We start from the raw sequence: 25,618 nt of genomic DNA on the forward strand, positions 1-25,618 counted from the left end.
AACTGGTGTCAACGTGTGTTAGCCTACTATTAAATAGTTAAATATTAAATAGTTGATTTTATATTTATATAGATAAAAAACAAACTTTCACATGTATTTTTAGGTATTCTTCACGATGTCCAAAAGCCTAAAACAGGGTTGTATTTATACTGCTGTTTTTTTTGTTTTTTTTTGCTGAAAAATGACAGTAGCGGGATGAAAAGAAAAGGGAACCGTTTTCAGCACCTATATACATTTAAACATCTTTATGATGAAAACAGGTGATTTGTCAACCGCCCTTTATGTGGTTGATGATATAAGGATGACTGACAACAAAAAGGCTAATACAAGAAGTGTTTTCAATCAGTTCCTCTCTCTGTTTCAGTAGATATCAGGATGTCTAAAGCTGTTGATGATGATAAGACGGGGACTGAGTTTCCAGTCGATAGTACAGGTAAGAATTATTACTACAATTCTAAATGCTTTAAGATGTCACATTATTAAACGTGTTATCTATAGAATCAATATAATTACTGTTATTAGTATGTGAAGTCATCATGGAGATTTAGAAGTTTGCGTGAGGATATTGTGGGAGAGAAACATTGCATGTTTTATCATGTACACTTCTGTGATTCATGACTATTCCTAGATGTGTTAGTTTGTGTGTGTGTGTGAGTGTGATGAGATTTTGTTTTGTCATAATTCTCACATTTTCCACTTGGTCTGAACCACACACAGAACACTTTAGTCAGCCGTGGCCTCAATCTGATCTGATCTCTCTCTCTCACACACACACACACACACACGCACACACACAGCAGCAGCATACAGTAACCCAGGTTAAACGCTCCATGGTATTCCAGTAATGCAATGCCTCTGGCTAACCAGACCATGCTTTTGTTGATGTGAGGGCTGGAGCCTGAGGCACTATTCTGACCTGATGTGTCCTTGCGTGCGTGCGTGCGTGTGTGTGTGTGTGTGTGTGTGTTTTACAGACTCTGAGAGGAACAGTCCAGAGGCCAGCGATCAGGTGAGTGAACATCTTTCAGAGCAAATTTTATGTTAGTTGTTCGATCTCAATGAATGTGTCAAATACAAAAAAAGAAAGAGGGTCATGAGGTTCTCCAAAAAACTTGACCATTTAGATCAGGGGTGCCAAAGATTTGATTTTGAGGAAAAACTAAATACAAATATTTAGCATATGACAGATCAACTGTCCTGCTAATAAGAAAGCTAATAGACTGTAACATGTTATAAGAATGCATCTGAAAATGCTAGAACGTTTCTTTTAATTACACGCAGCATTCGTCATTTGCAAATGTCATCCCAAGTGTTTACAGGGACAGTCCCGTGGCTGACACGCTCATTTTCCCACTTTGAAGTTTGTCGCTTACTACAATAGCAATATGGATAAATGCAATGAAACATATGATGGGGAAAAAGTGAACTTTACAGTTGTTTCAAGTCTCCTCTGAATGAATATTAAACACGGTGCATTAATACTGATATTTCACTTTTTTTTCCAAAGTTGTAAATAAAACAGATTATTAAAGTATGTTTTACAAGAAAATACTATTTCTGTTTTAAAATGTCATGTTTAATTCAATGTTACTTGCTCTTTTTTTAATGAATCGTGAAATTTAGTTAGAGTTAATTTTTTTTTTTTTTACGTTTCTTTAAGCTTAAACTTGTTCTCTTTTAGATCATTTATTAAAGCTATCCAGTTGAGGGCAGTGCTTTTTGTCCCTAATGATTGTTTTCTATCTCATTCAGATCCAGCCAATGAAAACAAGTCCTTTCTGCCTGTCTCCTGCACCCAGCAACACAAAGGTGTGTGTTTGTGCGTTGATGACTAATGCTTTTTAGTTTGACCACGTTTGCTAACATGGATGCCCTCGGGTAAATGTACGTTAACATTGCAATATGCAAATGAGAATTCTTTAGTCTTTTCAAGCCGCATTCCTAACAAGATGCCAGACAATTTACAGGAGAGAGAGAGAAAGAGAGAGTGAGCTATGAAGCATGAAACGTATAAAAGAGTCTGGATCAATCACAAGTGAGGTAAAAAGAGAAGGATCGACCGATCGCAGGGCCAATGCAGTTAGTAGAGAGACTCTCTGGATGGATATTTACAGAACTAAACGAGTTTAACTGCTCCTCTTCTTTAGGAATTTGTGAGTAATCAAATGAATAACTGAACGTGTGTATGTGTGTGTGTTTACTTGTGAAAATGGACTTGTGTGGTTTTTGTCTTTCCCTAGAAAAGACATAAAGTGGTAGTTGCCGTAACCGGTCGTTGATATTTAGTAATGGCATTGTGGATTTGCATATTAGTTGCAAACTAGCTGTGCCAGTAATACATATTAATACAGATGAATAAAACATAATAATGCTATATTAGCATTTTGTAGTAGTGGATTTATGATAATTACATTAAAACACTGTGCTAAATAAATAGTACTAAATAGTTTAATGCTGTCTTTATATTGTCGCCATTTATGTGATTGAGTGTGTGTTGGTGTATTGTATTATTAGTGTTTATGTGTATATGTATTATTAATATTCCATGTATTATTATCCTTAATAATATATATGAATGTGTTTTATAGGTTAAAGCCGAGGAGGCCGCTGAGATGACCAGTGTTCACGCTCCTCCTCCTCCTCCAGTTCAGCCTTCTCTACCACACACACAACTCATGCTGGCAGGCAGTCAGCTCGCAGGGGTATGTGCTTACACACGCACACGCACACACACATACATTGGTTTTCCATGTTTTATGGGGACTTTCCATAGACATAATTATTTGATACTGTACAATTGTATACTCCATCCCCTAAACGGAACCCTCACTTCCAAAAAAACATTATTTTGTATAATTTATAAGCTGTTCTCCTCATGGAACCAAATGTCCCCACAAGATCAAATGTTTCTGGTGTTACTATACCCACAAACACACATGATGAGATGAACAGGAACGCAAGTGAAGTGAATGAAGAATTTTTGAGGGGATACAAAACGGCACTAAGCAATTTAAGATAACATTAGATTGTTTGCAACTTCATTTTATTCTTGTATTTAGTTAAAGGGGCTATATGCAACTTTTTCCCCAAAATAAACGTAACAATAGCCTTTTTATTTTACCATTTATGACTCAAACATCTCCTGATGAGCATACTGACACCTTGTCCGCTCACAGTGGGTGCACCTATAAGCCTGTCTCCTATTTTTCCTATTTTCTGGCGGGTCGTCTTTTCCCGCGCTGTCTGCGGATGTGACGTCACCACCGCTGCGAGAGCGAGCAGAAAATGAGAGCAGTTCTGCTTTTTGGCCACAGGTGTCAGTCGCGAGTTTAAATTTCAGAAAAACGCATATAGCCCCTTTAAAGCTGAAATGTCTAATTTTCAAACTTCTTCATTAAATAAGCACCCCTTTTTTAAATAAATATTAATAATACATTTCATGAATAATTAAAAAATATATTAATGATCCGATTAAAATGTTCTTGATTGTTTTCATGTGAAATTGTTTTTTTAATTATACATTTTTATAAAAAGATAAAGTGGAATTTTTTCCAACAATTTTTTTTTTATTAAAATACTTTCCCCTATCACATTTCAGTATTCAGAGACAATATTATTAAAGGTCCCGTTTTTCGTGTTTTTTTGAAGCTTTGATTGTGTTTACAGTGTGCAATATAACATGTGTTCATGTTTCGCGTGTAAAAAAACACAGTATCTTTCACACAATTTACTTATCTGTATACTGCTGTTTTCACTGTCCTCAAAACGGCTTGAAAGATTTCCCTGTTCTATGAAGTCCCTCCTTCAGAAACACGTAACGAGTTCTGATTGTGCCAGCGGTTCCCGTGTTGTGATTCGACAGCAGCTTAGGGCACGCAGAGCGCACGTTACCGGAAAGGTCACGCCTCTCACCATAACGGGGATGAATGCGCTCAATGATCTCTAAGTACAGCGTCCCTGGGAAAGCCAAACAAAGGTGATTTGACTCCGGGATGAAAATAACAGCGTCTCGACGACATGTCGACAAACAAACTATACGAACGCAACCGAACGCAACACTTCCTATTCTCCACGCGGGAGCAACAAGACCACGCCCCCTTTTTCGCGTGTTCTTGTGGGCGGAGGTTAGTCGACATACTGCTCTACTGACGTAATTAAAGCAGGAAAACCAGGATGTAGTCTATCCAGCCGTTCGCTGTAGGCTTTGAAAGGGAACTTCTGTTAAATAAAATATCTCGCTTGGCATTGAACTTTGAGCTTTATAATTTTACAGGTATTACAAATGCTCTAACAGCAACATTACACACTAACTAAAGTTTGAAAAATGGGATCGCGAAGAACAGGACCTTTAAGCCATTTGTCGTTTACTTCCCTCATAGAGCTAAACACTGGCTTTATTTCACTTTGAATTCAGCCAATGGACTCTTTCCACAGGTTGTAATGATATCGATGTTTGTGTTGATATAGTGTTTCATATGTCTCTTAAAATTTTACTATACATTTCTAACACTATACTTTGTTATATTACATTGGAAGTTCATTACAATATATAAATACAAAAATTATATTTTCTATCTCCTCCCATTCAAAACTATAGAAGTTTACCCAACTATGGTAACTATTACTTCCGCTTCTGAGAACCCCGGAAATGTGAAAAGGAACCATAGTGTGAGTTTGGGGCAAAATTACTTCTTCTGGTCCTGCTTTGGAAGTAATCTTTGCTATATTATATAGAACAAATCAGATGATTATATGGATTGCTCTCTTTCGCTCTTTTTCTGTTTTGCTCTACGCTTCTATTAACTAAATGCTACATGCTTTCGGTTGATGTATAACCTTCTTAGCTTAACCATGCTTTGGATGCCATCCCAGGGCCTGCTTCCTTAAGAGAAGGTGCCACAGACTGTGCTGCTTGGTGACGCTGTTCTTTTCTCCACCTTTTCTGTCTATCCCTCGCTCCTCTTCTTCCTCACTTTAGCTGGCCGCTCTCCTCCCTGCTCAGCAGCAGCTGTTGTTGCAGCAGGCTCAAGCGCAGCTGTTAGCCGCAGCCGTGCAGCAGTCAAATGCTGCGCATGCTGCCCACGCAGCTGCGGCAGCCAATCAGCAGCAACAGACGCAACAGCAGCAGGCCAATCAGGCAGCAGCACAAGCCCAGTCTCATGCCAAACATGAGCAAGCTCCGCCTCCGCTTCTATCGCAGCCTATCCAGCTCACTGCCCAGGTACTTTTTGCGCTGCGGTTGTACGTTTTAGGAAAGTGCATTTTTGATCAAAGGCTAGATTTGCATTTTCCTGTGATTCAATTCGAAGAACATTCCCTGTCAAATATATTATATATCAACAGCATCAATGCCATGCGGTCAGATTTGAACAGAAAATGATTGCAATTTGTCCATTAGGATATAGATAAATATGGTTGCACTTTATTTTACAGTATGTGTACTTACAGTGTACTTTCCTAAGAAAGTACTGGTTAGTATAAGGTAACTTCGTGGGTTAAGGTTAGATTTAGGGGTAGGTTCAGGTTTAGTACCAAGTTAGTACGTAGTATGTTCATGGGAAACAGGACTGTAAAATAAAGTGCTCACATAAATTATATAATATGTTTACAGTATTCTTACAATGTAAGTTACAATCTTGCAATATGGCATTTAAATAAATAAATAAAGGTATTTTGATTATAAAATAATTCATTATAAATTATAAATACAAAATAAATAATTATAATTTAATTTAGTTATTCAAATGTATTATATAAAATGTTTTGATAATTTTGAATAAATCTTAAATGCATTCAAACTACTAAAATATATTAAATACATTCAAATAAATTACGTTTTTAATGAATGTGTGAAATATGCATCTTTTGTTCCTGAGACATCTGGTGATGTGCAAGGAAACATTTTGTTCTTTAGTTTGTTGTTTACAGAATGTAAAATGAGATTAGAGTTAAAATATTCAGTAAAGAGATCTGCAGTACAATGCAAATTGCAATCTTCCCCTGAACAATTGTTTCTGAAACTTGACTTTGTATCATAACTGGACCTTTTCACCTATTCCCCATGTCTTGACTTGCTCGCTTGTCTTTTTTCACCCTCATAAGGCTTTCTGTCTCTCTCTGAAGGACATTCAGCAGTTGTTGCAGTTACAGCAGTTAGTACTGATGCCAGGTCATCCTCTACAGTCCCCTGCTCAGTTCCTGCTGCCTCAAGCCCAGGCTCAGCAGGGCCAGCAAGGTAGAACGTGCATATTCACACATTATTTTATCATGGCTATGGGGTCAGTGGCGGGCCCGGTTCTACAGGGGTGTTAGAAAGTGCTAAGCACCCTCAAACACAAGCAAAAGTATATGACTTTCTTCTTTCAGACGAATACAATCGGAGTTATATAAAAAAATGTCCTGGCTCTTCCAAGCATTATAATGGCAGTGAATGGCTGTTTCTGTTTTGAAGTCCATAAAAATGCATCTATCCATAACCTTAATAAAGGCCTTCTGAAGCTAAGCATTTGTGTAAGAAAAATATACATATTTAAAACTTTAGAGACTGTAATCTCTAACTTCCGCTAACTGTCGCACGCGTTCACGAGAGACTGGAACGCCAGTCTTTTGTGAACGCACGTACAACAGTTAGCTGAAGTTAGAGATTACAGTTTGTAAAATTTTAAATATGGATATTTTTCTTACACAAACGCATCGCTTGGCTTCAAAAGGCCTTTTTTAACCCCCGGAGCCGTGTGGATCACTTTTATGTTGGATAGATGCACTTCAACAGAAACAGCCATTCACTGCCATTATAAAGCTTGAAAGAGTCAGGACAATTTTGATATAACTCTGATTGTATTCGTCTGAAAGAAGAATGTCATATACACCTAGGATGACTAGAGGGTGAGTAAATCATGGGCTAATTTTCATTTTTAGGTGGAGTAACCCTTTATGTCTGAATATTGAGATATATTCGAATGAAAATATTCCCATTTACTCCCATTATTACACATCTTTATATTGTCCCAAAAACACATTAATATGCATATTAGATACAGTGTATAGATGGATTGCATAGAAAGGGAATGATATTTATGGCCATGTTTACACACACATCGCATAAAGTAAAATGGTATATCAAATTATTATGTTATATCGTTCATAACATAGTTGAGAATCATCTTTATACAAAGTTCAGATAAAAAATAAAAAAAAAATCCCATTGTTTTTTCCTATTCATGTTCCATCCAATCCACAAAACCTTTTTTTCTGGTTCTCAGGAGGATGACATGTTAAAATACTAGTAACGCATTAAAGCAATGTAAAGGCTAATAGATTAATAGACAAACATTTGTAGCAAAATATTTTTGAAATTCCACTTATTGGTAAAAGTGATGACTTGTAAATAATCTTAAATGTCTCACTGTACACTGCTATGGTGGAGCCGCTGCTTAGCCTACATCTGCACTAGAGCACCCTCAGTAATTTCAGAAGCACCCTCATTGACTTGATTCTGGAACCAGGCCTGGTCAGTGGAAACACTGAAACCGCACCCTGTTGCCCTGTGTGTGCACTACCACTATGTCACATAATAGCTGACTTTGTGACACCAATAACATTTGCGTACAGTGATGTCTTTAATAAGTAATTATTACTAATTGGCATTCATGCTCTTTCAGGTTTGCTTTCTACACAAAATTTGATTCCACTACCTCAGCAAAGCCCAGGGAGTCTCCTGACCACCCCACCTAGACTGGGGCTTCAAGCACAGGTATGCAACAAAAAAGGTTTCAAACTACATTGTTGTCCACCTCATGTTGCTTATTCAATTAGCAAATGGTGTCCAGTTATCGTCAAGGCATTTTTCACACGGCACAAGTCGAGCACACTGCATTGTGGGATACAATATTTGATGCTGTGCGCTCTGCTGTATGCTAGTGTTGTCAAAAATATCAATATTTACGGAATGTATCGATACTGAAATATCTTAAACAGTTCCAATACACCTGCAGTATCGACACACAGATACTCTTTTCTCTCCAATGGCGAATTGACACACACAACCGCCTTCTCTTTGCTCCGTTTGAATAGTGCTTGTATTGCGCATAATTTTAGCCATTCCCATAGGTTTTAAAATGCCCCATACAGTCAGTTTTGGAATGTAATTTTTGAGAGAAAATGCATGTTGTGTAACAGTATATTGGATCCGTGCATAAACTCTTAAAGTGACAGCAGCCTAATAAACCTGCTGCTGTCTGTCAAGTTAATCAGAGAATAAAAGACGAAGAAAATCACTCGCTACTCTTGACTGAATAACTTTTGTAACTTTAATTGTAAGCATTAATCTGTATTTAATTTTTACAATAAAAACTATCCAGTGTTATTTATTTTACATTTGATTACTTTCATTTCTGTAGTATTTCCTGCCTGAATATACTGTTGGACCCACCTGGAAAAGCCATGTTTATTTCATTTGTCTCTTTATTTTGATTGTATTTTTTTGTGCTATTGTTTGCAACTTGTTTATTTGTTCTTATTTTATTACTGACTGTTTACTTGCCTTTTTTTGTAAATGTAGTTCAACGATTCAAATAAAGCCTCCCTGTGCTCTGTGTAAGCTATTACATCAAAATGACCCAAATTATCAAAAAATGTAGATAACAAATTATCTGTATGGCGGTATATATGGCAGTTTTCCCCGTGGTATAGAATATCAATACTTTTCAAGGTATCGTATCAAAGTTGGAAATTCCAGTATTGTGACAACACTACTGTATACTGCACAGTTTGGCAAATGTAATAATTCAAAAATATTCTGCACAGTATGTATACACTTCCATTCCAAAGTTTAGGGTGGGTAAGAGTTTTTTGTGTTTTTGAAAGAAGTCCCTTCTGCTCTCCAAGGCTGTTTTTATTCAAAAATACACTAAAACAGTAATATTGAGATATACATTTATTAGTATGATTATCAATGTTGAAATCAGTTGTGCTGCTTAAAATTTTAACAACATACTTGTAAAATAATACGAGTCGAATATTTGTGTGCTATATAGCCAGAGTCTACATTTGTTCCCTTGCAGGGGTAGAAATACATTTTATGCAAAAATGAAGGGAATCTTTGGAATGGGTTTGAAATGCAAGGCTCTGTCTCACAGTAGATACGTGTTTGAGAAAGTAGTGTGTTTTCCCAATCTGTGCTGTAGCATCATCTTGACGACAGGCTGTGGTCATTGCAGAGGGAGAAGTGCGTGGAGAGCATTGTGAGCTCCGCCCCCTCCTCAGCCACGCCCATGAGCTCCGTTCCCACGGTGACGCCACATCCCGAGGAGCCCAGCGATCTGGAGGAGCTCGAGCAGTTTGCCAGAACCTTCAAACAGAGGCGAATTAAACTGGGATTCACACAGGTGTGAAACAGTTTTGTCACAGTTTAAAAAAGATCTTTGTAAAAATCGAACTAAAAATATACACTAAAAATAAAATACACTTATTTTTGAGGGGCAGTCAATATCAAGTCAAGTCACCTTTATCGCTTTATACAATACAGATTGTTTCAAAGCAGCTTTACCGTGATAACAGGAAAATGATTCAATGATGCAAACAGAGTTCAGTTCGGCTGTACAGCAGCTCTAATAGAAAATAATGGCATTGTTCGGCTGAAGTCAGTTCAGTGTTGATTCAGTTCCGTTGTAAAGATCATCAATTATTAATCTATAAAGCAGTTCTGCAGAAAACAGTGATGTCATCGTCCAGCTCAGTTCAGTTCTCATCCAAAAGTGCCTATTGAAATAAAGAATACTTATCAAATACATTGTAAAATGATGTATCTAATTAAGGGTGGCATTTGGCATGAATCTTTATTTTAATTTACATCATTATTTATTTTAAATACAATTTTAATATAACTTTAATGTATATATGCAACAATCATGTTTTCTTTGTATTCCTATTCAAATTAAACATATATACACACACATTTATTATGTATTAGTAAACATTTTAATGTATTATTTGGGATCAGAATTCCTTTTTTTAATTTTCTATTTAAAGAAAGTTGGCAAAAAGGTCTAAACCCATTACGAAGATACAACCAGTTGGAAAACCAGTAAGAAATGTAGTTTTAGCTACGCTGTTCAATGAAGAAAATAAACGAGGAGATGCTTTGTGGGAAAATAACATGCAACTAACGCAGACATTTCTGAATGAGATTTGATTTCTCAGAAGATTTTCCTCTGGACTTTTCCTGAGGTTGTGTGAGAAAAAAACGCATTGTGCAAGTTTGTATTGAAATCTATGGAAGTCCGTTTTGGTCCCACTTTATATTAGGTGGGCTTAACTATTATGTTCTTACATCAAAAAAATATCTACAATGTACTTATTGTGTTCATATTGTATTGCAAAACACTTTTGCTGCTATTGAGGTAGGATACGGTTAAAGTTAGGGACGGGTGTGGTGGTATGGGTAAGTTTAAGGGTAGGGTTAGGTCTAAGGGAAGTGTCAACAGTGTAAATGTAACTACATAAATTAATTACAGTTGTAATTACATGCTGGTAATTAAAAAAATGTAAGTACAATTTAAAAACAAATGTGTGTATTGTAATAAGTAATAAGTACATTGTATCAAATTATTAATTTAAATGCTAGTACATAGTAGTTAAGGCCACCTAATATAAAGTGGGTCCCTTGTTTTTGCCACGGAATAAAACGATTTAAAAGGTAATTGGGACTTTTTATCTCACAAACAATTCTGACTTTTCCCCCCCGCAATTGTGAGTTGTAAAGTTAAAGTCAGAATTGTGTTGTATAAACTCGCAATTGTGAGTTATAAAGTCGGAATTGCGAGTTATAAAGTCTCAATTGCGTGTTATAAAGTCAGATTCAGGCAATTCTGACTATAACTCTCAGTTGCGAGTTTATACCACACAATTCTGCGAGAAAAGAAGTCAGAATTGCGTGATATAAAGTCACAATTACCTTTTTTATTTTTTATTCTGTGGCGGAAACGAGCTTCCATAGAAATCACATAGTATGTCTGTGAAACATAAACTTGCCTGTCCTCAAGCTAAACTAGTCCTGTCTGCATAGGAATAAAATGATAAAACAAGCGAATGGTAACTCATCTCTGTGTCTTCATGCAGGGGGACGTCGGTATGGCCATGGGTAAACTGTACGGCAATGACTTCAGTCAGACCACCATCTCACGTTTCGAGGCTCTCAACCTCAGCTTCAAGAACATGTGCAAGCTCAAACCCTTGCTGGAGAAATGGCTGAGCGATGCAGGTGTGTGTTATTGTCCGTTTTCTTATTAGTGTCTCATGTTGGCATTCTTTACAATTCATGTTATGTGTGTGTCTGCGTTACAGAAACCATGGCGATAGACAACATGCTGCCGAGCCCCAGCTCTCTGTCCTCTCCTCTGCTGGGCTTTGAAGGGTTGCCTGGACGCCGCCGAAAGAAACGCACCAGCATCGAGACCAACGTCCGCATTGCCCTGGAGCGCAACTTCATCTCGGTTAGTCATGAACACACACGCCGTACCACCAAATGTTGCAAGATTTTAATTTCCTGCTACAGAAATCATATTTCTCGTTCATTTGACTTGGATCATTCCACACAGCACACCTCAGCTTCATGACCTCCTTTTTGCTGTTTCATGATAAAAAAAAATATTGGTTCTCTTTTTGAAAATGCTGAATCCATTTTTTTCTCTCTGGAGAAACAGAAGTCTACCAGCAAACTAATTTATTGCAATATACCGTATAAGAATTGTCACCACATTAAACCCCATATACTTCTGACATGATTGTAGAAGTATTGCTTGAGCATATTTGTATGCATAATTAAACATATGATATCATAGGCCAGTTTACCTAACTGTTCCAGAAGGTTGCCTATGGACACTTATAGTAGTTGGAAAGTGGTTCCCAACCAGGCAAAAATAGGAAATAATAAAACCGCATGATATTTTTATAAATAAAATTATATAATACATACATGTAAATGTATAGGATATCTTGTTAAATTGCTTGCAATGTTGTTCATTTTATGTCGATATGGATAAAATAAAATATAATATAATAATAAAATACAATTCCAAAATATAATAATAATAATAATAATAATAAAGTTTTATATTATCTTATAATAATTTGCTTGCAATGTTCATTTGTAAGTTGCTTTGGACAAAATAATAAATAAATAATAAAAAAATAATAAAAGAAATGTTTATTGGTTTACATGGTAAGTGGAACACCAAGTAGCAATAATAGAAGGTGAATCTAAAAACCACAAAAGGAGACACGGCCCAAACTTCACACGTTTCTAGATCATCCCAATGTTTTATTCTAAACAATACAGATTTAGGAATACAATTTAGTTTTATGGCTGCACATGAGTCACAAAACCACCAGAGTCACACTTTTCTCTGGTAAGCACCACACCTGTGTTGGTAAGTTAAGATTGATGCATTTTCCCAAGGAAACCTATCTAAGATCAAGTCAAGGCGAACAGCCAATACGCTCGAGGCGTCTCATGATGCTGCTTTACTCATAACTTATTCTGCTGGTTGACGGAAACTATAATATAAAGCATGTAACCAAAACAATTCCATTTTCAAATAATTCAGGGAGTGGCGATAAAATCAACCTCATGAATAATTAGATTTTAAATGATGATTATTATATTTATTAATCCAATCATTATTTATTTAGGTTGATTTAATCAACTAACAACAACTATCATTATTATCATTAATAACTTTTAATAATCAATTATTTGTTTAGGTTGATTTAATCAACTAACAACTAATATATTGAGTGATAAAATATTTTGAAAGTTAGTTTATTCTTGTTTATTATACTTTTGATATTTAAACAACACTTGAAAATTTGTATAATAATTATTATTATTATTAAACCTGAAAACAACCTTTTTTTTTAGATGGTTTCAGTTTATTTTTAAATCATAAAATATTGTGAATGTTCATTATTATTTATGATACCTCTATGATGTTCAATGATATTTGCATAATTCCAGCATCCAATGTTCTATATAACCTCAAAATTCCACGATCATAAATTTGAAGACAACAGTTTATCATTCTGTCAGCAGCTTTCATTATGACTAAGCTAAGATCAAGTCAAGGCAAACAGCCAATACGCTCGAGGCGTCTCATGATGCTGCTTTACTCATAACTTATTCTGCTGGTTGACGGAAACTATAATATAAAGCATGTAACCAAAACAATTCCATTTTCAAATAATTCAGGGAGTGGCGATAAAATCAACCTCATGAATAATTAGATTTTAAATGAATTTTAGAAAAAATAAATCCTAAATGTAAATTCTCTGATTTACTGCATGCTTTTATTTGAATATTTTGTGCATCAACATGAAATAGTTTTGGGCTGAAAGTTGGTCTTGGCCTGATAGTCATGCATCTCACCTCACCCCCTTTAGAACCAGAAGCCTACCTCTGAGGAAATCCTGCTGATGGCCGAGCAGCTCAACATGGAGAAAGAGGTCATCCGCGTCTGGTTCTGCAACCGACGGCAGAAAGAGAAGCGCATCAACCCCTCCAGCGCCACCCCTCCGCTGCCCACTCAGCCCCCGGCACCGACGCACAAACCCTGCTACAGCCCGCACATGGTACACCCACTCATGGCTTTAGCGCTTGATCTAGCCCAAAGCCATTTCCACCGACAGCTGGTGTTGAAATGTTGTTTTGATGGTGCATGGTGAGAGTGGGAGCAAGCGTGGTATACAGGAGACATGTCTGGTCGTGTGTTTGAATAATGTTCTACCATAAAATGAAAATCGGACCTTTGAAAATAAAGGAAAATATTAAAGAATGTCATTATGAGATGTATGTTTGTTAATTAGAGTCCTTTTCCTTTTCTCTATAGATGTCCAGTCAGGGACTGGCTCAGGTCGTTACCAGTCTCAGCACAACAGGTGAGAAGAGCGGTTGGAATGAATAATAGTGTTGTGCGCTTCACATTTGTGGTTACAAGGACAGACACTGACTCTCTCTCCATATGTAGCCGTCAGTCCCACACCTTCTGTGGCCTGCTCCCTCAACCCCAGTGGACATGCAGCAATGAGCTCCGCCCCTTCTTCATTGACTCCGCCTCCTCTCAGCACAGTCAGCCCCACCGCGCAGAGTCTCGGCAGCCCTGGCCTCAACACAGGGTAAGAAGCTATTCAATGTGTTTAGGGCAGGGAGATGCTCTTTTGACACTCTTTGAAATTGAAATAATAATAATTATTATTATTATGAGAATTAATAACAGTAATTAATAATACATATTACATTATTATAAATTATTCTAATAAATTATTATTCTTATTTTTATTTAAACAATTATTTATTTAGGTTGTTTAGTTTAAATAAGAAAGTAATATATTGAGTAATAAAATATCATGAATGTTTATTATACTTTTAAACATTAGACATTTTAAAAAATACTTGAAATTTTGCAATATCCAATGTTGTACATAAGATAAATGATCTTAGAGCAGGACTGTTAAAAATGATTACTAATAATAATGTATAACAAAAATATTATTTAATCAAATATTATTATTATTTATCTATTATATGTTTAGGTTGATTTAATCAGCTAACTAAAATGTTGTAAATGCTAATTTATTCTTATTTATTATAATTTAACATTTAAATAATGCTTGAAAATTGGCACAAATTCAATATCCTATGATGAACATACGGTAAATTGTCTAGAACTGGACTATTAAAAAATATGTTGATGATGATTATTATTAATCCAATCATTATTTGTTTAGGTTGATTTAATCAACTAACGACAGTTGTTATTATTGTAAATATTTATTTATTGATTTATTTTATTATTATTTTTAAGGTAGAAATTCATCCGATCAATTATTTGTTTAGGTTGATTTAATCAACTGACAACTATTATTAATTATTATTATTATTATTATTTGTTTTGGTCGATTTAATCAATGCTTGGAAATTGGCACAAATTCAATATCCAATGTTGAACATTCTGTAAATTTTCTAGAACTGGACTATTAAAAAATATGTTGATGATGATGATGATTATCATTAATCCAATCATTATTTGTTTAGGTTGATTTAATCAACTGACAACTATTACTATTATTATTATTATTATTATTATTATTATTATTATTATTATTATTATTATTATTATTTGTTTAGGTCGATTCAATCAATGCTTGGAAATTGGCACAAATTCAATATCCAATGTTGAACATAAGGTAAATGATCTAGAACTGGACTATTAAAAATTATGTTAATGATGATGATTATTATATTTATTAATCCAATCATTATTTATTTAGGTTGATTTAATCAACTAACAACAAATATCATTATTATCATTAATAACTTTTAATAATCAATTATTTGTTTAGGTTGATTTAATCAACTAACAACTAATATATTGAGTGATAAAATATTTTGAAAGTTAATTTATTCTTGTTTATTATACTTTTGATATTTAAACAACACTTGAAAATTTGTATAATAATAATAATTATTAAACCTGAAAACAACCTTTTTTTTTAGATGGTTTCAGTTTATATTTAAATCATAAAATATTGTGAATGTTCATTATTATTTATGATACCTCTATGATGTTCAATGATATTTGCATAATTCCAGCATCTAATGTTCTATATAACCTCAAAATTCCACGATCATAAATTTGAAGACAACAGTTTATCATTCTGTCAGCAGCTTTCATTATGACTAAGCCTTTTGAACTGAAATAATGACAGCTTAACTGTAGTCTTGTCTTTATACTTGTTTTCGTGATGAAATCTCTATTCTCAGTTGTGTTCCAAACCTTGTTCATTTGAATGGAAACTGCATGCTGAATTTCTTGCTTTGTCTGTCCTAATGTAATTATTTCCAGCATGTGAAATGAACACAAACTCCACAACGGACATGATTGTTCTTGAAATGTCACTAAAAATGCTTGCTTCTCTCTGCATGTATGAATGGTGTATGTTTGTGGACACATGTAAATGACACATCACACACATTACAGGAACACAATGATGGGTGTAAGCACAGGAATGAACCAGGCCCTCATCAGCAGCAACCCTCTGGCCACAATGCAAGGTTTGTCAGAGAGGACGAGAAAAAGAGTATAAAGTAGATCGAGGCAGAACATTGCTTGATTGATTAAAATAAATGCATTAAGGAATTTGGGTAATGGGGGATGAAACGTGAAACTTTCCCATCATTCACCATCCAAAAGCCTTCTACTGTTTTCAGTTTTGCTGGGATGCGTTTGAACAAGACCAGAGGAATGAAAATCTCTCACCACATATTCATCACATCTTCATCACTACTTACATACATGTGTTTGTCTGTGTGCGCGTGTGTGTGTGTGTGTGTGTGTGTGTGTGTGTGTGTGTGTGTGTGTGTGTGTGTGTGTGTGTGTGTGTGTGTGTGTGTGTGTGTGTGTGTGTGTGTGTGAGAGAGAGCGAGAGAAGAACTGTGTTTGTGCACCTTGTCTGTCTCTTTCAAAAGCACCTGCCATTTCTATGCCCTTATATTTGAGCTCATTTTCATCCTCATCACTTCAAACTCTTTTCCACCACAATCTAGACCTGCTACATTTACCTCAAAGTAAAGGCATCTCTGGGCCAATGTGTTGCCTCGCGGTTGAACAAACACCCTGTTTCTATATGTTGTGTTGCACAACTACTTCAACCAGTTTATTTTCCCACTGCTGTCAATCAATAAAAATAACTGATTAATCGCACATTTTTCTTTAATTAATTGCGATTAATCGCACCTAACATTAAAGATTTTATTATATTTTTATATTGTTATAATTTCACATTTGAACTCCTAATGAATGTAGAAACAACAAATACAGTAGCCTATATTTTAAATATTTGTTTAATGGCATCTTTTTATGAAAGGCCAGTATGACTGATACCAATACCAACTGCTACTGATATCTCTATTAAATTGAGATTTTTCAAAAAAATAAACCTTCACATAAACCCATTATAATAAATGCCACGTTTGCGTGTGCCCTCCAGTCAAACCGGTTCAGATTTTTAATTGCCCTGTCAAAATGCACACTGAGTTTTAGTTCTCGTTGTTTTTGACCCATGTAACCTTGTAAACAGGGCTTTAAGATTTTCAGGTAGGTCTAACAGGTAGAAAATCTACAGAAATTAAATAAAGTTATCAAACACTGTATAAACACAGTCTTCACTGGATAAAATATAGATAAAATATAGATGAATCCTTCTTAAAGCTAAACATTATTCAGTCAAAAGCAATGAGTGATTTTTCTCTTTGTCTTTTGTTCTTTGATCCTTAAAGGGTTAGTTCACCCAAAAATTAAAATTCTGTCATTAATTACTTACCCTCATGTCGTTCGACACCCGTAAGACCTCCGTTCATATTCGGAACACAAATTAAGATATTTTTGTTGAAAGCTGATGGCTGAGAAAGGCTTCAGATAGGCCTCCATTGGCATTCAGTACATTTACACTCCCAAGACCCATAAAAGGCACTTAAAACGTCGTTACAAAGTCCGTCTCACCACAGTGGCTCTAAAATAATTTTACGATGCGACGACAATAGTTTTTGTGCGCAAAAAAAAATCAAAACAACACCTTTATCCAACTTGTTCTTGTCTTCCGTGTGTGCCTCCACGACGCATGCGCGAGAATATGACGTAGCGCCGGGGTTCGGGAATCCATGAAATGCACACTTTAACCCCATTTTGAGAACTACGCCGAGACCTAAAGCATAGGGGTGTAACGATTCATCTACTACATCGATGTATCGATTTATTTTCCTATGATCTAACTACATCGATCTGTGCTCGGCAAGTTGGCCTTCCGGACGACATATATCGATCTAACATCGTTTTAAAAGGTAATCAATCGATTGTATCGATCATAGGAAATAACGCATTGGATTTAAGCACGTCAGACTTTATATGATAAAGGCGTTAAACGTTACTCGATTCAGTCTGCCTATCTGTGACATCATCGCAACGCACCAGCAGCAGCGCTAAGAAAACAAAACATAGTATGGCGGATGGCAGAGGAGAAGCCAATGAGCGAGAAATTATCAAGCCACCAGGAAAAAGAGCTACCTGTACTTTCAACCCTTGCTTGTTACCTGTGCATTCCTGGCACCAGTGTGCCAGCAGAGCGAGTTTGTAGTACTGCTGGGGACATAGTGAACGCACAGACAAGTGTTCTGCGGTCAGATCATGTTGATCATGTTGATATTTTTGAAAAAGAAATTTGTAGAGTCATTGAAGAGTAGTTGGTTACATTTTATCTTTTGTTAAATATTGTTTGTTTATTAAACTGAGAGTAGTAGCAGGTTCAGCCAGTTTATTCAACTTGAAGAAATGTTGGTTGCACTTTATTTTTTATAATAATATTGTATTTGTATTATTTTAATGTTGAAAAACAACAGTAAAAGTAGCAGGTAAACCTACTATTAATTAAATCTGAAGAGAAGTTAGTTGCACTTTATTTTTTATATTAATATTGTAATATTTTTATGTTGGAAAACAAAAGCAGAAGTAGCAGGTTAACCTACTGTTGAAATGTTGGTTGCACTTACTGTGCTTTTATTGAAACTGAGTGCAGAAAAGGTTAACTTCCTGTTAATTCAACCTAAACTGTTGGTTGCACTTTATTCAAATAAAATTTGAATGCATTTGCCATTAATTGTTGTTTACTTGTTTGTTTATATCCATAATTAATTGATATACCGGATTCCCTTACAAGAAACAACAGGAATCTAGAAAACTTCACCTGCACTGACCAGTATCCAGATATTTATTTCAGTCACACAATTTTTGGCTAAAAAGTTACTGAATCGATTTCAAGTCACTGAATCGTTTCGGATCGTATCGTTCTAAATGAACCAATATCGTTCTTGAATCGTATCGACAACCTCAAATCTTGATTCGAATCGAATCGAATCGTTGTTAAAACGAATCGTTACACCCCTACTAAAGCACGATCAATGTAGAATTCAACAGCTTAGATACGCGCGTCTTCCTCTGCTTGTAAACAAATCGCTTCTGGGTCATGTGTCCGAACGCCGGATCTGCGTCATATTCTCGCGCATGCGTCGTGGAGGCACACACGGAAGACAAGAACAAGTTGGATAAAGGTGTTATTTTGATTTTTTTTTCGCACAAAAACTATTGTCGTCGCATCGTAAAATTATTTTAGAGCCACTGTGGTGAGATGGACTTTGTAACGACGTTTTAAGTGCCTTGGGAGTGTAAATGTACTGAATGCCAATGGAGGCCTATCTGAAGCCTTTCTCAGCCATCAGCTTTCAACAAAAATATCTTCATTTGTGTTCCGAATATGAACGGAGGTCTTACGGGTGTCGAACGACATGAGGGTGAGTAATTAATGACAGAATTTTCATTTTTGGGTGAACTAACCCTTTAATGACATACAGCAGCAGGTTTATTAGGCTGCTGTCACTTTAAGACCTGCTGCACATGACGTGAATCTGACACACATCCCTCTTTACGTTTATTTAAGACTGTACTTGCGAGGATACACGACAAAATGGGCATTTGGCATAATTTTATGTGGTTTTTTTCATTCATCCGCTGCCTGAAGCAGCTTTCTGTGCACACAGAGTGAAAAATTAATCGCATGCGTTAACGTGTTAATTTTGACAGCCGAGAATATTCTTTCCCGTTGTTGACATAAATTTTCCATCATTTATTACCGCTTCCCCATCATTGAAAGAATTTTACGGCAATCCATGTTTTCACTGTTATACGGTAGGGGGGCGCTATTACACATCTTCCGAAAGAGTTCAGAATCCCCTGATCAAAACACAGGCGAAGAAGCAGAAACAAGCGATAGAAGCATTGCTTACACACGTGTAAGCTAACGTGATAATTAAACAGCATATTAATCAAAACGCAAAAATCTTTTTATGAATGCATGAAGCTACTTTTTTATGGCAAAGGCTCTGCTCTTTTTTTGATATATTGCATGTTCAGATATTCATAAAACAAAATATTCTGGGGGCCGTGAAAATGATCAAAAAGGCTGGCGCTGACTTTTAGCTGGTGGGGAAAATTAATCAAATAAAAGTCATGGTGTGCATAAGAGGCTTTTTTCAAAAACATTGAAAAAATATTACTGACCCCAAACTCATGAAAGGTAAATATTATTAAAATGACGTGAAAGCTGACATAATGGCATAAAGTCACTGAATTTAATTACTTTAAATATTAAAATACATTCTAAAAACTAGCAATACTAGTCAATAAGAGTGTTGGTTTGTGGGCGGCAAGCACCAGCACCATTTTGGTGGAAAAGGGGCATCATTGTAAGATTTTTGCAAGAGCATATACACACACTGTATGCCCTAATTATTTCTCTCTTTCCCTTCATCTTATTCACAGCCCTAGCTGCCAGTGGTGGTCAGATTCCCATTTCCGCTCTTGAGGGCAGCGGTCAAATGTTCCTGGGTGGAGCTGGAGGTCCAGGAGCTGGACTGCGCCAGTCCCTCTTCCTAAACCGCCCCACTTTGCTGCCCCTGGCGAGGAGCGCAGGCATGGGTCTGGTCGGCACCCCCAGGGCTTCTCCGCCTCCTGGCGCCAGAGGTGCAAGCCCAGACTCGTGCTCCATCTCCCCCTGCTCAAGCCCCGCCTCCTTCTGCTCATTAGGCGAAGCCTCGCCACCTCCTCTAGGCGGAGCTATGGCTGAGTGACGCCCACAACAAGCTGCTGCACTTGAGGGGAGTCAGAGGGACGGAAGAAGACAAACAAGACTCGCCTTTTCAACCAAAGCCATCTCTCAATCCCTCCATTTCTCTCTTGTGCTCTCTCTCTCTCATTACTACTTTGAATGCCAAAAATACAGAGAAATGAGCAGAAGAGAACAGGGATAAGGAGAGAACAGGGGACTGTTTAAACCAAAAAATTGATCTATTCAGCGTGGAGAGGTGGCTTCAACGGAGCTACTTTGAGAATGTACATTTATTCCTTTCTGAATGGAAAAGACAAACCTACATGAACAGAATTTTTGAGGGCAGGGTCGTGAGCCAAAAAACTTTAGGAAGAAACAACAAAGGAAAACGGGTGGCAACGAATGGAACAAAGAAAGGACATTTGACAAGTGTCACTGGATGGTAGAAAGAGAAACCAAAAAATAAACACATGGAAGAAGAATGGAAAGACAAAAAAATGACGAAAAATACCAAAACCAAAATACCAAAAACCAAAACCAAAAAATCGGAGAGAAAAGCTTTACCTAAGACTTTGAAACCTGAATTGTCCAGGATCAGATTAACTCTACAAAACACCAAAAAAAAAACTTTTGCTCAATTTTCATAGTTTTCCATCCACCCCTTATAATGTAAACTCAGTTTTTTTTCTTCTTTAAAACTATTTGTAAATGTATTTCTCAATCTACCTCTGCTATCAACTATTTCGATTTACTCATTCTTTTTCATTCCATTTTCACTTTTGATCCGTCACATTTTCATCAGCATTTTCCCCCGTCAAACTTGGGATGAAAAACACAGAACGACAGAAGAATTTAGAGGGATTTTTTTCTCCACTTTAAACAGTATTACACACACAAACACATACATATACACTGAATTTACTGTGATACATATCCCGTCACTGATCATCCGCTGGAATCCATGCAAACTCAAACTTTGACACACTTTTCTTGGATACCAAAGCATTTGTCTGGCCTGAAAAGCGCTCAGACGACAGACCTCAGACATGTCAAAAAAATCCAACATAGACAAGGAGAAATTTTAAAAAGAAATCCCCCTGAGCCCCCAAACCCCTGCCCTCCATCCTCTCTAGACCCCTCTCCTGTGCCTCGGAAAAAAAAAATGCGTGATGAAAAAGGCCAAACGAAGAAAAGACCCGCCAGGCAAGAGGAGCAGCGACCGAAGAGGATCCGAGGGAACGTGCAGGGGGAAATCCAACAACCCAGATGCGGAGGGGAGACATGGGATGTCGCTGTTTTCGTTTTTTTCAACACACGGATTAAACCAAAAATGAAACCAAACCAAAACCAATGGACTAAAACTGAACTTTACTCAATGGAATGAAACCAAATACTAGGAGTGGACCACAGGAGGTGGACAAGGAGGATGTTTTTAGAGTAGCAAGAAGACTCTCAACGTGGCTTTGACCAGAAGATCATTCCTTCACCTCCTCCCTCCTTTCCGTTAAGTCGATGCTTTCACTCTCCTTCCTGGACGGGAGAATATTTATTAACCTCATCGAACTGAACTTCAGAATATATATATATACATATATATTTTGTTTTATTGCTTTTTCCTCTTGGTCTGTCTGTTTATGCTGTATGACTCGTCTCATTGCTTTATATTTTTGGGATAATGGGGTGACGTATTGCCTATTTTCATATTTCGTGTGTTTCGTCATTTTGAATCGATCGTTCCGGGGGGGGTTTCCCTCATCAGGCGGTTTGAAACAATACTGTGAACATGTAGCTTCCAAGTTTTGCTTCGATTGCGAATGTTGTGAAACGATAAGCCAAAACTGAAGAAATACCAAAAGTGAAAACTTTTTCTTTTTTGACACCAAATAGCAACCTAACCAATGCACAACGCGTGGAGAAAGACCGTATTGGTGCTAGGTCTCTTCGAGGAGAGATGGGGAGCAAAGAGAGAAACGTGTGTGTGTGTGTGTGTGTGTGTATGTGTGTGTGTGTGTGTGTGTGAGTGTGCGTGAACGTGGAAGCTCATCTCCAGCATGGAAACCAAACCGAAACACGACCGGTAAGCCAACTTAACTTTCGCTCGGCGTGTCGGCCAAACTGTTTTTGACTATGCGCTCTTAGACGCATACAAAAACGTGGACAAACGAGAAATGTAGAGGTTGTGGGGGACGGGGTGGGACGGGGTTTAAAAGCAACTGGAAAATCCAGTTGACGTTACACTTCTAGAGGGAATGTACCTGTTAGTGCTTTGATAGATTTTGTAGGAAAAAAAAATCTATGTTCAACTGCTTACTATTGCTAATGTAAAAAAAAAAGGCTGTGATAAAAATAGTCCTTATGAAATGTTGATGATGATGATGATGATGATGATGATGATGACTTGATTTTAGACCAAAAGCTTTAAACTGTCTCTCTTTGGTTTTTTTCCCTCGAAAATTTGTATTTATTGTGTGAGGGTGATTTATATGTTTCCAACTCTTCATCTTATTTATTGGCTTATTTATGTATTTATAGCATTTTAATTTATCGATTTGGTCTTTTTTTAATCTTCGTAAACCAAACTGGGGAAATGTAGGGTAGCTTCAGAAAAAAAAGCAAGCGTCTGTTTAACTAATGACAAGTTTTTGAAACCAAAACTAGCTACTAAAACTGACTGTTGTTTCTGTGGGCACCTTTTCGAAAAATCTGTCCACCGCTTTCGAGAGATGAAAAGTTTCCAAACTATGCCTCGATAACGTGATGTAATGTATAGTTATGGGCTGATCTTAAGCATAACTCTCGTTCCAATTCTTTCTTTTTATTTGGATTTTGCTCTGTTTTTTAGATGCGTTGGATGAGGGAAAAAGAGTGAGAGAGATACGCTTCTGCATATACCTCATGTTTGATTAGAAATGCCAAATAGATGGAAAAAAGCTTTAAGAATTTGACAAAGGGGAGCAGAGGAGATGTTGCTCAGGAGAGGGTCTTTTTCGCGTGAGTACAAGGGTTCACAGACTTCCCCAGATGATCTATCCAACGTCCGGTTCAAATATCGGTGTTGAAGAACAGTTGATGGCAGATTTGGTTTTCACATCGGTTTTCTATGTGTACGTTGCTCATGTGATTATTGGTTTTTGTATATATCTCTGTGCGTCGTTGTGTGTGTGGACGGCTCTGCTGTAGAGGGCCCTGAATGATACCAAAGTTAAACCTCTACCGCGGGACCTCTCACATACTAGACGCGCTCGAAATGCATGGACGTTCTTGTAGACATGCACACGCAAAACTGTTCTTCAACCATATACAGCAGGAATGTCCATGACTGCAGCGGTGTCGTTGTGCAGTATGTTCTGTCGTTTTGCATTGCCAAATAGAGGTAAATCTCACATTTAAACGGCATTGTTCTCCGAATTTTCTTTCTTGGCTACATTCAAATTAGAAATGCTACTGGGTTTAAAGGAATATCAAATGCGACATATTGTTTTCTCTTTTTTTTTCTTTCCCCTTCAACTACTACAGCTTCAATCCAAAGGTAACCGATTAGGTCAACGAAGAAAGATTTTCATGCTAAAACCTCAAGAGTTGAAACCAAAGAGTTCCGCCGTAACATGTTGTCAGGAAACATGCTTTTCTTTAGTTCTCAGAACACATACCCGCTTCTCTTTTTGACATTTGATGTCGATGCCGACGATGCTAACTACATGACGATGGTCACTTTCGACTCTGTATCTGCGTTTTTGCGAAGACCCTTTTTCCTCTCTGTCGGTGTGTGTCGCTCTTACCTCAGAAGCTCTTCATGGAATTTGTAATCCGCTCTGGATTTGAATCTGGATTTTGTTCAGAACTGTTGAACTGTCTGTTACTCATCGCTCTCTGTGTGCCTGTTGTATGGGGTGGGAACGGGGTGGGCAAAGACGGGAGGGGGCCAAACAGCCAATAAGTGTTAGGATTAAAGTGCAACTTTAGACCAAAAATGTGTCCATGTCTGGTTCTGTTTTCTCCTTTATCTTTCGAAAAGCTTGTGTGCAAAAGAAGGATTTTAATTCTACACTTAAATCTAGATTAATATTTTCTAGAGGTCGACCGATATGGGTTTTTCTCTGGCCGATGCCGATATTTAGAAATCAGGGCAGCCGATGGCCGATATATAATAACGCCGTAATATTTATGTGTTGTGTATTTTCTGGTAATCAAATGACGACATAAAACATACATTTTATTTCTATTTTAATCATATGAAATTAGACAAACTTCTTTGTCAAACAACATGCTGCACAACTGAGCTTTATACTGTCTGTGTCAGAAATCGCCCCCCATACCCTTAAATAGTTTATCATTTGAGGGGACAGCCATTTGTAGTGGTGTCCGAAACCATAGTGAACGTTATTGGCCCTGTCCCAAATGGCACCCTAAACCCTTGCGGTCTCCCTACGAGCCCGCACTTTCATGACGTCCGCTGTGGAACCCGCACCAGTGCGGGCTCGGCAGAAGTGCGCATCAAGCGGTATATCGACCGCAAAGGGGGCACTCGCGAGCACCCTTCTGAGACCTAAAATGACAAATGGGACACCCTACGGTCTCTTGGACTTAAAGGGTTAGTTCACCCAAAAATGAAAATTCTGTCAGTAATTACTCACCCTCATGTTGTTCCAACCATGTAAGACCTTCGTTCATCTTCGGAACATAATTTAGTATATTTTTGATGAAATCTGAGAGCTGTCTCACTCCTCCATAGGCTTTCAGAAGGACTGAAACTTGATTGCCCAGAATAGTAAGTAAAAACGTCATTTAAGGAGTCTAAATGACTACAGTGGCTCTGTATTAAGTCTATCATGCGACGAAAATACTTTTTGAGCGGAAAACAACAAAAATAATGACTTTATCACACTATTATTGTTGTTCAATTTGAGCC

General features: G+C 37.0%; 1 protein-coding gene across 1 annotated transcript; it reads left to right on the forward strand.

The window, feature by feature from the left end:
* Positions 1–370: 370 nt before the first annotated feature.
* pou2f2a (POU class 2 homeobox 2a) lies at positions 371–21,194 on the forward strand. Its single transcript, XM_079829443.1, has 13 exons — positions 371–433; positions 975–1,009; positions 1,753–1,809; positions 2,589–2,702; positions 6,124–6,235; positions 7,662–7,753; positions 9,186–9,386; positions 11,119–11,260; positions 11,344–11,492; positions 13,438–13,626; positions 13,884–13,932; positions 14,022–14,169; positions 20,424–21,194. The coding sequence occupies exons 1-13, from the start codon at positions 376–378 to the stop codon at positions 20,464–20,466; spliced, it is 1,389 nt and encodes a 462-aa protein (XP_079685569.1). The 5' UTR covers positions 371–375; the 3' UTR covers positions 20,467–21,194.
* Positions 21,195–25,618: the final 4,424 nt, after the last annotated feature.

The sequence above is a fragment of the Gobio gobio genome (assembly GCF_949357685.1).
Source record: "Gobio gobio genome assembly, chromosome: 11".
Lineage (NCBI taxonomy): Eukaryota > Metazoa > Chordata > Actinopteri > Cypriniformes > Gobionidae > Gobio > Gobio gobio.